At 33.5% G+C, this 15,640-nt stretch overlaps 1 protein-coding gene across 2 annotated transcripts in view; it reads left to right on the top strand.

Annotated features, from left to right (window-relative positions):
- Positions 1-15,640, top strand: part of BRCA1 (BRCA1 DNA repair associated) — a 76,057-nt gene that overhangs the window by 16,376 nt on the left and 44,041 nt on the right. For both annotated transcript variants that reach the window (XM_031966346.1, XM_031966345.1), the window contains exons 6-9: positions 515-654; positions 3,767-3,872; positions 5,169-5,214; positions 7,281-7,357. In XM_031966346.1, the coding sequence (XP_031822206.1) occupies positions 515-654; positions 3,767-3,872; positions 5,169-5,214; positions 7,281-7,357 (369 nt within the window). The remainder of the gene's footprint in view (positions 1-514; positions 655-3,766; positions 3,873-5,168; positions 5,215-7,280; positions 7,358-15,640) is intronic.

The following is a 15,640-nucleotide window of genomic DNA, read 5'->3' as shown; positions in this document are numbered from 1 at the left end:
GCCTGGTCCTGGAAAGAAGTAGAGATAGCATTCAATATGCCCAAGTGAAGGGACATAAGTTTGTATCCCAGCTCTAGTTTACTTTCTACAGAACCTTGAGTTGCTTAACTTCTATGCCTCAGTTTTTCTTATCTTAAAAGTGAAAAAGGATAGCCTGACTCAAAATCTGATTTTGATAGTAATTCACATTTTTCTAGTGTCCTAAGGCTTGCAAAGATCTTTCTTTACTGTACCTGTGAGGCAGGAAACAAGAGTAATATTATTCCCATTTTGCAGATGAAATAGTCTTAACAGGAAGTTAAATAACTTATTCAGGGTTACTTAGCTAATGAATGTGAAGACTAGTCTTTTCTACTTCCCTACGCAGTACTTTGAATTATACTGTACTGGCTAATTGTTTTTTAGGTTTTCTAGTAGGAATAGACAGGTATAACTGGGTTTTTTAATTGTAGATAATTATATCTAGTCACTACCAATTTTTTCCTTCATGATTTTTTATGATATTATTTAACAGTTTCAAACAGCCAGGATTCTTCAAAGTGGGAGAAGAGGACTCCTGAGCCTCTAAAGAAAGAAGCTACTATCATTCAAAGTATGGGCTACAGAAACCGCACAAAAAGATTCAGAGCCAGTGAACCAGAAAACCCCACCTTGGTAAAGCCTTTTCTATCCTTTTATTTGTCTTATTCTTTTATAACTTGGTATGAGGCATTGAGAGAGAATATAAAAAGAACTGATAAATTTAGTTACAAAGGCAAGACATACATATGTCAGAACTAAGTAGTAATGCAAAGTAGTACATGATTAGATGTCTTAATGATTATTGCAAACAGTAAGTATTGCAGGATTTTTTTTCTTCTTTTTTTTTTTTCCTTTTTCTTTTTCTTTTTTTAGGAAATTGGGATTAAGTGACTTAGGGTCACCTACCTAGTAAGTGTCTGAAGCAAGATTTGACCTCAAGTTCTCCTGACTCTGGGGCCAGTGCTCTATCCACTGCATCACTTAACTGCCCCATGTAGTATAGGAATTTAAGGAAAACTGTCCAGTAAAAAAGCCAAGTGTATGCCAACTATGTTCAAGCCCTAACTTTCGCAAGCAACTGCAAGATGAAAGAAAAGCTCTGGGCAGTCTCCAGTGAAGATGGGAGAGTTGTTGAAAGACAAATCTAGAGTCAGAAACACAGTGTTGTCCTCTTCAATGCTTTTCTCAGCCATTTGAGTAAAAGGGTAGTCACATTCTTAGAAAGTTTGTGAGTGACACGAAACTGGGAGAGAGGTAACTAATAGAAAATTTTCATTTAGATTTTTTAAAAAACAACTGTCCAAATGTAGGAAAGGGAATGAGAGCTAAGCAGCAGTTTATGTAGGGAGAGAAGGAGTTTTAAGAGTTCTGGACTGTTCTTTTGTCATGTCCTGTACTACAGTGTCTAGGTTCTGGAGTTAGATGTGTTCCTCTACACCTGTGATCCTTAAAGTATCTTTGCCCATCCTTTGTAAAGTCTTATATAGACTATGTGTGATTTTTTAAATGTTGTCTTTTGCTTTTTTTATGTCAAATTATCCTCTCCTTCAGTGTTTTTGTATTTCAGCTCTTTTACTTTTTTAGAGAGAGTCTCTACTGCAGATTCAATTTTTTATTTACTAATTGTTTTTTATTCTTAAATTGAGAATTCTTATTTCAGATTTATATTCAGTCTTTTTTTTTTTTTCATAATTATAACTTTTTATTGACAAGAGTCTATGCCTGGGTAATTTTTTACATTATCCCTTGTACTCACTTCTGTTCCGACTTTTCCCCTCCCTTCCTCCACCCCCTCCCCCAAATGGCAAGAAGTCCTGTACATGTTAAATATATCACAGTTATATTCAGTCTTTATTTCTTTTTTTTATGGATTATATTACTGTATTCAATCTGAATGAATAATGTGAAGTTGCCACCCCAAAAGCTGACACAATCTTAGACTTCAGTAATTTAGGGATTTGTGATTTCATCAGTATATTTCATTCTCCACCAGTGCAAGATGCAACTCTTTGAAAGTAGCTGAAAGTGAATTTATTGGCCTGTACACGAATTCTTTCTAGTTTGATAGAACCCACCATATTTCACACTCTGCTGTCATAAACTTTGAGAACACCGAGTCATCCCCACACCATAATGGGGAACTGAAATAGATCTAGCGAGATGAATCACTCTTAAGCTATACTAATAGTAAAATAGGGACAGGACTCAGAATGTAGGTCATAGTTCCATCCTCTTAAGATCTCCTTTAAAGTTTTGTGTCTACCTGCAGAGGCCTCATTTTAGGAGAAGCATCATTGTGTCCAGAACCACTCTGATGATGAGGAGATCTGATTACCTGAGGAAATCATGCATTAGTGATAAGAAGTCAAAGCTAATGGGAATGTTTACTTAGCCAGAGAAAGAAAGCTTTGAGTGAGTGATGAGAGGTCATAGAAATGGTAGGTCTAGAACTAGAAGCCATCCAGTCCAACCCTCTTGTTTTATAGAGGAAAAATGTGAGGTCTTGGGAAGTTAAGTGACTTGCTCAAGGTCACATCTATTACATCTCAGAGGTGAGATTTGAGCCCAAAGTCCCCTCCTTCCAAGTCAAGTACCTGTACTCTTTTCACTATACCATATTATGGAAGACAATAGTCTAAATATTTGAAGGGCTGGCACATAGAAAACAGGATTAGTCTTTTTGTTTGACCCCAGAAGGAAAATGAGAAGAAACAGCTGCAAAGCACTAGATTCCAGCTCAATTATTTTTGGATTTGTGATTTGTTGGTTTTGGGGCTGGAAGGGGGACAAGAGAATAATTTCTTAAATAGCCCAGAGGGTTATTTGTGAAGGTAGCCAAAGTGTCTCTCACTTGGGTACTGCAAGTAGAGATTAGGTAGTCTCTCAGACATTTTATGGAAAGTATCATCACTCAAATAGGAGCCAGGCTAGACTTGTGAGATCCCTTTCAACTCTAACCTCTTGAGCCTTTCCCCTATATTGATACTTTACTTGTCTTATAGCTAACTTTAAAAAACCTAAGATTCCTTAACTGGTTTAAAAGATAAATTCTATTTCAATTCACCAGCCATGAATTAGAACACTCTTATTGCCAAACTTTCTTGTGAAAATGATAAGGTGAAATTAGGAGAACTTAACAAATCTGTAACAAATATAACAATGGGCAATAGCAATTTTTCAGTGAGTGCAGGAAGATTGAAAATCAAGAAAAAAAAAACTGGGTGAAAGTAGTATTAGAATCTTTCAAGTATTTTTCACTTATTCTTTGATGCTCAGACCAGTAAAAAGTTCTGCTAGCTAACTATTCTTTCAATGTCTATTAGATGCCGAACACTATAATAGAAGAGATTCAAAAATAAGTTGGATATGATCTCTGTCTTTATAGATCTTTCGGTTTAATAATATCCTTTTTCTTTGCACAATCATAGAAAATAAAAAAGACTAATCGTCTAATTGATGAGGACTAATTGAATTGTATCATTGGGGTCTTGGAAGATTAGAAAATAGTACTAAATGAATCCAGATTCTATTTTCTGTTATACTTCAAAATATTGGCTATAAAATAGCTTGTTGATTTTAACTAATTGATTATAATCAGGCAGTTCTGAGAATTTTCTTTTCTGATATAATACAAAAATTCAGCCAGTTGTAGAGATTTTATGACATAGATCAAAGAAGTAATTTTTTTTTTTTTTTTTTTTTACCTTTGAGTAAGTAGATAACTATTCTCTGCATTTTTTGTCAGGAGGCCAGTCTTGGTGTCCAGCTTTTTGACCTTGGCATCAGAAAAGGTTCGCTGAGAAGAAAACAAAAGAAATGCATTAAAAATAATGCTGTCTACATTGAATTAGGTAATGATCCTCCCAGGCAAGTTATATGTGGCATTTTGGAATTGAAAAGAGGAAAGAAAATGTTTTGACTTAAGCCACTGACATTTTGAATGTAACTAAGGACCTTCAATAGAAAAAATGCCATGATTGATCAATAGTTTATTTTTCCAAATACATAGAAAAATAGTTTTCCCCATTCATTTTTGTAAGTTTTGTGTTTCAAGTTTTTTCTCCCTCCCTCCCTTATATACACACACACACACACACAATCTTTTTAGACATATTTCCATATTTGTCATATTGTGCAAGAAAAATCAGACTAGGGGAAAAAATACAAAAAAGAAAAAGTTTTTTGTTTTTTGTTTTTTTTAAGTATAAATACTATACTTTGATCCAGTCTCTATAATTCTCTCTCTGAATGGGGATGGCATTTTTTATCCTAAATCTATTGGAATTGTCTTGGATAACTGTATTGTGGAAAAGAGCAGTTAATCATCACATAATTTTGCTGATACTATATAAAGTGTTCTCCTGGTTCTTCTCACTTAGCATCAGTTCATGTAAGGCTTTCTAGGCCTTTCTGAAATCATCTTGCTCATCATTTCTTATAGAATGATATTCTATGCCATTCTATAACATATTCTATAACATTCCTATATCACGACTTATTCAGTCATGTGAGTATCCACTCAGTTTCCAGTTTCTTGCCATCACAAAAAGGGCCACTACAAACATTTTTGCTTATGTGGGTCCTTTTCCCTTTTTTATGATCTCTTTGGGATCTAGACCTAGAAGTGACACTGTTAGATCAAAGTTTATGCACATTGGTCAACAATTTTAAAGCTTGAAATATATCATGTGTGGTATGACTACAGCTAAACAGAATCTGTCATTTGAATTCAGTGACATTAATATGGTATCCATTATATAGGAGGTACTATATAAATACTATAAGAAGAGAGAGATAAAGAAGTTCCTACCTTGAGGTCTAGGTCTGAGGGAATGATGGAGCTAGAAATAGTCATTTATTCCTTACATGACTTGAGAAGTGACTAGGAAGCATAGGACTAATGGGAGCCAGGAACAAAAGGGAAAATGTTGGAAAGCTTGATGGCATAAAGCTTAGTGCTCAGTCTGCTAAGTGGCTTTATCTTCAAATGAGATATTATTTGTAAAGTGCTAAGCATAGTGCAGGGGCTTAAGTGCTTATTCCCTTTTTTTTAAATGAAGGGTTTGAAAAGGATATTGTTTTTACACCTTACTCACCTCAACTAGAAAGCTTTCTAACTTATATTTTGGGGTGTTGGGATTTTTTAGGATCTGATTCTTCTGAAGATGGTGCAAAAAATGCTATCTGTAACAGGTAAGTTGAAGATCAATTGACAACCATTTTTAAAGCACCTATCAAGTACTAGGTTCAGGGAATACAAATACAGAGAAAACCCTTTCTGTATATTACCTGATCTGTATGTGAAGTAAATAATTTCATTTGATTCTCATATAACAACCCTGTATGGGATACAGGTATTCTTATGGTCCCTATAAGGAGAGGGGCTGGAAGCAGTCGTTTAGTTTATGCTGCATTACATAGCTACTGAGGACACATATAGGATTCAAATCTAGGTTTTCTTGACTCCGAGTCCAGGAGTTTTATTTGCTGCACTGTTCTTCTTGTCATGTGCAAGAGAGTAGATGGAAAGGGTTTCGTATTAAAGGAGTGTTGATGCTCCGAGTTCCCATAGATTAGAATCAAGTCTTGAAGTGACATTCAGAGGCATGTAAGCCAGCCTCATTTCCACAAACAGCCTAAATCCAGCTATTCTGATTCTAAATATCAGACATTGAGCCTAAAAGACTTAATAGAAGTTGCATCTTTTTTTTGGTTTTATTACTGTCTTTCATAAGAATCTTGATTTAGCCTTGGAATTCTAAGAAGGGATGTAGCTGAAAGACATTTGTGTTTTCTAGCTAAGAAATAGGAGCAGCGTGAGTTGGGATGATACTGGCATAACTGGAAATGTAACTGAAGCCAGTGCAAGTTTTGTGAGCTGCTGAGCATTTAGGGTGACCCCATTTTCATGTTATATCCCTTCCTCTCCTCAAAAAAGGAACTCATGCCAACTTCCATCTGTTGTCATAAATTATGTTAACCAAGTAGTCACAAACTATTAGAGAAAACAAGCACAGGTGAAATCCTGCCTCGTTAAGTCAGGTAATGGCATCACTGAGAATCTTGATGTAATCAGTATTTATGACAAAAAAACCCCACAAGTTCGTGAAACATGGGTTGCAACTAGATTTATACAAAGGAAAGGCATGTGTACATGGGAACTCCTTATATCCAGAAGCCTGGCAGTTCAGGAAAATCTTTGGGTATTGAAGTTACTGAGAAAAGTGGGAAAGGATTATTCTCTTCCAGAGGGGGAGGATAAAGATGATGGCAAAAGCCTCATTCTTTTCTCTAGGAATTGCTAAACCATGAAGATAAGATGGAAATTTGGAAACTCAAGAAAACAAATTCAGGGGGCCCCATAGCAATACTTAATAGTTTATCCATTTTCCCGAGTTTTTAGAACTGGGAGTTTTAGGAGATTCTTGAAGACAGTAACAAGCACAAAGCAGTAAAGAGGTAACTTGTATCCCACTGGAGTGTTTCTGGATGCTCTATAGTTGTTGCAGCTTTATATCTTCCACAAACTCTTCTGTGGATTGAATACTCAGCCTTCTTGGGAGGGACGCTGCCCTTCTCTGAATGGTGCTTTTATTTGTGATATTTACATTATCATTTCTGAGTAGTTTGTAAGGATTTGCATAATCTCAAAGTATGGCCTGTCTTTACCACTTTGTCCTTTGAGACCGTCAACATTTGACCTTCTAATAAGGAGAAATTGGCAGCAATAATAGTGTGACAAGAAAAAAGCATTGGATTGGGATTCAGATAGCTTCTCCTAGGTAGGAGGCAAAATAGGTATAATACAAGATCTGTAGTCAAGAAGAGCCAAGTTCAAATTCAACCTTAGGCACTAGTTTAAGTATGATTGGCCAAGTCACTTAACCTCTGTTTGCCTCAGTTTGCTCAACTGTGAAATGAGGATAATAGCATCTACTTCCCATAATTGTTGTGAGGATCAAATGAGATAATTTTAAAGCACTTAGCTTTAAAATGGGCACATACTAGGTAAGTACTATATGTTAGCTATTGTCATTATTATTAATTACCTTAATTCAAATGCTTTCTACTCATTACCTAGATGAAGTCACTTAGCTGCTTTGTATCCAAGTTTTTTAAGTATAAAAGGAGAGTATTCTACTAAATTATTTGTAAGACTCCTTCAAATTATCATCCTAGAAGACTTATTTTAGCATTCTTGCTCACTTTTAGTTCTATGAAAACAATCTTTTTTCATAAGAGGCTCTTTTTTCCTATAGTGTGAAAGATCAAGAATTGTGCCAAACATCACCACAAGGAACCAGATCTAAAGCCAGAGTAAAGCCCAGGGGAAAAGGTAATAATGGTATTTCCTTATATTTCCAGACTTGTTGAATGCAGAAGAAAGTAAAGGTAGATACGGTATTGCCAAATATCTCTGAAGAGCAACAGAGACTTTTTATAATCCATAGTATCTTTTGCCTTGTATAGAATAGCTGTCTCAGATTTATAATCTAATATTTTTGTAGTAATATCCCTTCTGGAGAATTTTCTCCATGGACAGAAATGAGGCCAAAGAGAAAGCCAAACCAAAAATCTATTAGCATGCTAAGGAAAACTGCTGGTAACACCTTCAGCTTCCTGAGATTCTGACTTGATTTTTATAACACTTCAGGCCTGTTCAGAGTTCATAACCAAGCAGCAGTATTCTCTGGCAAGTTAAAGATAGATAAATAAAGCATTTCACAGGACAGGAAGCAATGGAGAAATGGGAATTCGCCAAGGGAGAAAAGAGTATTTGTAATGTACCTAGCAAGATTTATTATCACAGTAAGAAAACATTTCCTGTTCAAGGGGAGGTGACCAAATACTTTTGCAATTGTAAAAGAAGTGCTTTTAGACAAAACTGCAAGTTCAAGTATAACCATTTGAACAAGATTGCAGTTATCTCTTGTCCAAGGACAAAGTGGTTGTTACAATGGTTCATGAGACTATCGGCTGTCCTTGCATTATTTGGTATGTTTTATTTTTCCTTACTTCCATTCAGAGTTTTATCAATCAGTTGGGGAATTTCTACATCATTAGTCTATTGAGATGTCATGAAATAATTTTAATTCCTTATTTTTCTTTCTAATGGTACAAAACACCTTTATTTATTTTTATCTGATGCCTGTTTTCCATACTCCTTTCTCCATTTTTTTTTTTTTTTTTTTTTTAGGTTATACATGTACATTCATTTTTAAAAATATTTCTATGTAAGTCAAGCTGGGAGAGAAAAAACAAGACAAAAGGGGAAAATCATGAGTGAGGGGAGGATGAAAATAGTGTATGTTGATCCACATTCAGTCTTTTTTTGGACGCAAATGGCATTTTCCATCCAAAGTTTTATTAGAATTGTCTTGGATCACTGAATTGCTATCATATTAATCATCACAGTCTTGTTGATGCTGTATACAATGTTCTCTTAGTTCTGCTTGTTTGACTCAACATCAGTTCACGTAAATCTTTCCAGGCTTTTCTAAAATCAGCTTGTTCATCATTTTTTATAGAACAATAATTCTTTACTTTAATATACCACAACTTATTCAGCTATTCTCTAATTGATGATCTACTCATTTTCCAAATTTTTGCCACTACAAAAGAGTTGCTACAAATACTTTTACACAAGTAGGTCCTTTTCTTTCTTTTATGATTTCTTTGGGATATGGAAACAGTAGTAGCACTGCTGGATCAAAGATTATGCATAGTTTTATAGCCTTTGGGGCATAGTTCCAAATTACTCTTCAGAATGGTGGATCATTTCATAAGTCCATCAACAATGCATTAGTGTCCCAGTTTTCCCACATCCCCTCCAATATTCGTCATTATCTTTTCCTGTCATTTTAGCCAATCTGATAGATGTGAGGTGGTACCTCAGGGTTATTTTAATTTGCATTTCTCTAATAATAGTGATTTAGAGCATTTTTTAAAGAGCATTTTTTTCATATGACTATAGATGGCTTTAATTTATTCATCTGAAAATTGTTCATATTCCTTGATCATTTTATCAATTGGTGAATGACATATTATAAATTTGACTCCATTTTCTATATACTTTAGAAATAAGGCCTTTATCAGATATACTATAAAAAATTTTTCTTAGCTTTCTCTTTCCCTTGGAAGGGCTACATGGGTTTTGTTTGTGCAAAGACTTTTTAATTAAATGTAATAAAAATTACCTATTTTGCATTTTATAATATTTTCTAGTTTTTCTTTGACTATGAATTCCTTCCTTCTCTAAATATTTGGAGAGTAAACTATCCCTTCCTCTAATTTGTGTACAGTATCACTCTTTATACCTAAATCAGATACTCATTTTGACCTTATTTTAGTATGGGATATGAGATGTCACAAGTCTTTGCCAAATTTGACATATTATTTTCCAGTTTTCCCAGAATTTTTGTCAAATAGTGATTTCTTATCCCAGAAGCTGGAATTTGGGGTTTATCAAGCACTAAATTATTATAGTCATTGACTATTATTTCATGTGTATCTAATTTATTCCATTGATCCTCCACTCTATTTCTTAGCCAGTACCATATGGTTTTGATGATTGTTGGATTATAATAAATTTTTGGGTCTGGTACTGCTAGGCCATCATTCTTTACATTTTTTTCCCTTCCTTAATTCCCTTGATATTCTTGACCTTTTCTTTTATCAGATGAATTTTGTTATTATTTTTTCTAGCTCTATGAAATAATTTTTGACAGTTTGGTATAGCACTCAATAGGTAGACTAATTAGGTATAATTATCATTTTTGTTATATTAACTCAACCTACCCACTAGCAATTGATACTTTTTCACTTGTTTAGACCTGTCTTTATTTGTGTGAAAGTGTTTTTTAATTGTGTTCATAGAGTCCTGGGGTGGGTTATCTTGGCAGATAAACAGCCAAATATTTTATTTTGTCTAAAGTTATTTTAAATGCAATTTCTCTTTCTATCTCTTGCTGTTGGATTTTATTGGCAACTATAGAAATGTTGATTTTTATATCATGAAACTTTCCAAAGTTGTTAATTGTTTCAAGTAGTTTTTTGGGTGATTCTTTAGGATTCTCTTACATTATATACCATTATCTCATCAGCAAAGAGTGATAGTTTTATCTCTTCATTGTCTGTCATTTTTTTCATTTCATATTGCTAAAACCAACATTTCTAGTACAGTATTGAATAATAGTAGTGATAATGGGCATCCTTGTTTCACTTCTGATCTTATTGAGAATGCATTCAAGCTTTTCTCCATTACAGAATAATGCTTGCTGATGGTTTTAGGTGCTGCTTATCATTTTAAGGGAAACTTCATTTGTTCCTATGATTTCTAAGGTTTTTTATAGGAATGCATGCTGTATTTTATCAAAAGCTTTTTCTTCATCTATTGATATTGCCATATGTTTTCTGTTAGTTTTGTTATTGATGTGGTCAATTATGACAATAGTTTTCCTTATGTTGAATCAACTCTGCATTCCTGCTTATAGTGTATTATCTTGCTGATAAATTATTGTAATTTCTTTGCTAATATTTCATTTAAAATTTTTACATCAATATTCATTAGGATGATTGGGCTATAATTTTCTTTCTCTATTTTGGCTCTTCCTGGTTTAGGATTAGCAGCATCATATTTGTATCATAAAAGGAATTTGGCAGGACTCCTTCTTTGCCTATTTTTACAAATAGTTTATGTAGTATTGGAATTGTTTTTTCTTTAAATGTTTGGTAGAATTCACTTTTAAATCCATCTGGGCCTGAAGATTTTTTTCTTAGGAAGTTCGTTCATGACTCTTTCAATTTCTGTTTCCAAAATGGAGTTTTTTAAAGTATTTTATTTCTTCTGTTAAACTGTGCAATTTCTATTTCTGTAAATGTTTATCAATTTCATTTAGATTGTCAGATTTGTTGGCATACAGTTGGGCAAAATAGCTCCTAATTATTGCTTTAATTTCTTTTTCTTTTGGTGATAAGTTCACTCTTCAATTTTGATGCTGGCAATTTCTTTTTCTCCCCCCCCCCCCCCCAATCAAATCAATCAAAAGTTTTATCTATTTTGTTGCAGTTTTTTCCATAAAACTAACTCTTTTTCATTTTTTAATAATAGTTTTTTTTAATTTTTCAAAATACATGCAAAGATAGCTTTCAACATTCACCCTTGCAAAATCTTGTGCTCCAAATTTTTCTCTCTTTCCCCTAAACAGCAAGTAATCCAATAGAGGTTAAACATGTGCAATACTTATAAACATATTTTCACATTTATCATGCTGCACAAGAAAAATCAGATCAGAAAGGAAAGAAAAAGGGAGAGGTAAAAAAAGCAAGTACACAACAACAAAAAAGATGAAAATCCTATGTTGTAATCCACATTCAGTCCCCATATTCCTCTTTCTGCATTCAGATGGCTCTCTCCATCACAAGTCTATTGGAACTGACCTGAATCTCTTCATTGAAAAGAGCTAAATACATCAGAATTTATCATTGTACTAATCTTGTTGCTGTGTACAATGTTCTTTTGGTTCTGCTCATTTCACTTAACATCAGTTCATGTAAGTTTCTCCCAACCTCTCTGAAATAATTTGCTGGTCGTTTCTTACAGAACAATAATATTCCATAGCATTCACATACCATAACTTATTCAGCTATTCCCCCAACTGGTGGACATCCACTCAGTTTCTAAGTTCCTTGCCCACCACAAAAAAGGCTGTTACATTTTTATACATGTGGGTCTCTTTCCCTCCTTTAAGATCTCTTTGGAGATCATAAAGAAGGGAAAGGGACCTGTATGAGCACGAATGTTTGTGGTAGCCCTCTTTGTAGTGGCCAGAAACTGGAAACTGAGTGGATGCCCCTCAGTTGGAGAATGGCTGAATAAATTGTGGTATATGAATGTTATGGAATATTATTGTTTGGTAAGAAATGACCAACAGGATGATTTCAGAAAGGCCTGGAGAGACTTACACGAACTGATGCTGAGTGAAACGAGCAGGGCCAGGAGATCATTATATACATCATTATATATGATAACCAATTCTGATGGACCTGGCCATCCTCAGCAATGAGATGAACCAAATCAGTTCCAATGAGAGCAGTAATGAACTGAACCAGCTATACCCAGCGAAAGAACTCTGGGAGATGATTTAAAACCATTACATTGAATTCCCAATCCCTATATTTTTACCCACCTGCATTTTGGATTTCCTTCACAGGCTAATTGTACAATATTTCAGAGTCCGATTCTTTTTGTACAGCAAAATAACGGTTTGGTCATGTTAAAAAAAAAAAAAAAATCTCTTTGGAATACAAGCCCAGTAGTGACACTGCTGGATCAAAGGATATGCACAGTTTTATAGTTCTTTGGGCATAGGTTCAAATTGCTCTTCAGAATGCTTTGATCAGTTCACAATTCCACCAACAATGTACTAATGTCCCAGTAACTAATTCTTAGTTTTATTAGTTCAATAGTTTTCTTACTTTCAATTTTATTAATCTCTCCTTTGATTTTCAGAATTTCTAATTTAGTATTTAATTAGAGGTTTTTAATTTGTTCTACTTTTTTTTTTTTTTTGACTGAGGCAATTGGGGTTAAGTGACTTGCCCAGGGTCACACAATTAGGAAGTGGTAAGTGTCAGAGGTCAGATTTGAACTCAGGTCCTCCTGACTTCAGGGTGGGTGCTCTATCCACTGTGCCACATAGCTGCCCCTCTTTTACCGTTTTTAATTGTATGCCGGATTCATTGCTCTCCTTTTTCTCTATTTGTTAATATTTTGAAACACAAAATTTCCTCTAAAAACTGCTTTGGCTGCATCCCATAAGTTTTGGTGTCTTGTCTCATTATTGTCATTCTCTTAGATGAAATTATTGAATGTTTTTATGATTTGTTGTTTGAAGTTGAAATCTTCTTTAAGATTATTTTATTTAATTTCCAGTTGGTTTTTTAGTCTATCTTTCCCTGGTCCTTTATTGAATGTAATTTTTATTGCATTGTGATTTGAAAAGAATGTTATTTCTGTCTTTCCACATTTGTTGTGAGGTTTTTATGCCCTCATAGATGGTCAATTTTTTTTCTTTTCTTTTTTAAAAATTTTTTATTATAGCTTTTTATTTACAAGATATATGCATGGGTAATTTTCAGCATTGACCCTTGTAAAACCTTCTGTTCCCACTTTTTCCCTCCTTTCCCCCACCCTCTCCCCTAGATGGCAGGTATACTTTAACATTTTTTAACATGTATTAGTCTATGTTAAATACAATATAATACCATGGTCAATTTTTGTGTAGGTGCCGTGTACCACTGAGGTGTATTCCTTCCTGTTCCTATTCTGTTTTCTCCAGAGGAGTATTATACTAAGTTTTTTTTTTTTCAATTAAAGCTTTTTTAATTTTCAAAAAATATGCATGAATCACTTTTCAACATTAACCCTTAAAAAAACCTTATATTCCAATTTTCCCTCCTTTCCCCTCACCCCCACCCCCAGATAGTAAGTAATCCAATATAAATATGGTAAAAAATAAGTGTCAAATTCAATATATGCATACATATTTATACAATTATCTTGCTGCACAAGAAAAATTAAAAAGAAAAAAATGAGACGATAAAATGCAAACAAATAGCCACAAAAAGTGAAAATGCTATGTTGTAATCCACACTCAGTCCCCACATCCTCTCTCTGGGTGCAGATGGCTCTCTTCATCACAAGGTCATTGAAACTGGCCTGAATCACTTTATTGTTGAAAAGAGCTATGTCCATCAAAGTTAATCATCACATAATCTTGTTGCTGTGTACAATGAGCTCCTGTTTCTGCTCATTTCATTTAGCATCAGTTCATGCAAGTTTCTTCAGGGCTCTCTGAAATAAATCCTGATGATTATTTCTTATAGAACAATAATATTCCATAACATTCATATGCTATAACTTATTTAGCCATTCCCTGATGGGCATCCACTCAGTTTTCAATTTCTAGTCACTACAAAAAGGGCTGCCACAAACATTTTTGTACATGTGGGTCCCTTTCCCTCCTTTATGATCTCTTTGGGATACGAGCCCAGTAGAAACACTGCTGGATTAAAGGGATGATGCACAGTTTGATAACTTTTTGAGCATATTTTCAAATTGCTCTCCAGAACATTTGGATCAATTAGTTCACAGTTCCAACAACAATGTTGGAAGTATCCCCATTTTCCCACATCCCCTCCAACATTGATCATTGTTTTTTCCTGTCATCTTAGCCAATCTGAGATGTGTATACTGTTTTCTAACATTCTACTAACTTCCCTAATTTTGTAGTTAGATTTTTAAAATTCTGAGATAGAGCCTGAGGCCCCCCACTAGTATAGTTTTGCTGTCTATTTCTTCCTACAACAGACTTAATTTCTCTAATAATTTATATGCTGTACCACTTGGTACATATCCGTTTAGAATTCATATTACAAGACATAGCTTCCTTCCTTAGCTCTTTTTTTTTTTTTTAAATTTAATAGCCTTTTATTTACAGGATTTATACATTTATCATTTTAAGGATAACTCCATTTATTCTTGTAACTTCTTTAATAGCAATGGGTACTATATTGTGTCAAAAGTTTAATCATCATTCATTAAGGAAATTGGTCCATAGTTTTCTTTCTGTTTTTGTTATTCCTGGTTTAAGAACCAAAACTATATTGTTATCATAGAATTTGGTAGGGCTTAGTATTTTTTCTTAGGAAGCTCATTTATGACTTGTTCAATTTCTTTTTTAAGATGGATTTATTTAAATATTCAATTTCTTCTCTTAATCTGAGCAATTTATATTATTATAAATAGTCATGCATTTCACTTAAGAGTTTCAGGTTTACTAGGATATAATTGGACTAAATAATTCCTAATAATTGCTTTAATTTTATCTTTTTTGGTAGTATGTTCACTCTTTTCATTTTTGAAACTAACAACTTGTTATTCTTTTTTAATCAAATTACTTATTTTATTGTATTTTCTCCCCATAAAATCAGATCCTAGTTTTATTTAGTTCAAGTTTTTACTTTCAATTTTATTACTCTCTGTCTGGATTTTTAGGATTTCCATTTTTATGTTTAATTAGGAATTTGCAATTTGTTTTTTAATTGGATGATCTGCTCTTTCTTTTTTTTTTAATTGATGTGCACATTTGTAGATATAAATTTTCCCTAAAACAAATTTTGGTATGTTGTCTCACTGTTGTCATTATCTTTAACGAAATTATTGGTCATTTCTATAATTTGTTCTTTGACCCACTCATTCTTTAGATTTAGATTGTTTAGTTTCAAGTTAAATTTTAATCTATGCTATTAGTGTCCTTTATTGAATATGTTTTTTATTGCTTTATGATCTGAAAAGAATGTATTTGATGTTTCTACTTTTTTATATTTGATTGTGAGGGTTTTTTTTTTTTGCCCTGATACTTGATCAGTTTTTGTGACAATGCTCTATATAGTTGAGATCAAAATTCTTTTCAATTCTTATTCAGTTTTATCCAGAAGTCTGTCATGATATATTATTCATCTCTTTCACTTTTCTTTTTTTTTTTTTTTTTTTTTAATTTAATAGCCTTTTATTTACAGGATATATGCATGGGTAACTTTACAGGATTAACAATTG

The sequence above is a fragment of the Sarcophilus harrisii genome, chromosome 4 (genome assembly GCF_902635505.1).
Source record: "Sarcophilus harrisii chromosome 4, mSarHar1.11, whole genome shotgun sequence".
Lineage (NCBI taxonomy): Eukaryota > Metazoa > Chordata > Mammalia > Dasyuromorphia > Dasyuridae > Sarcophilus > Sarcophilus harrisii.
This window is presented reverse-complemented; position numbering and strand designations above follow the sequence as displayed.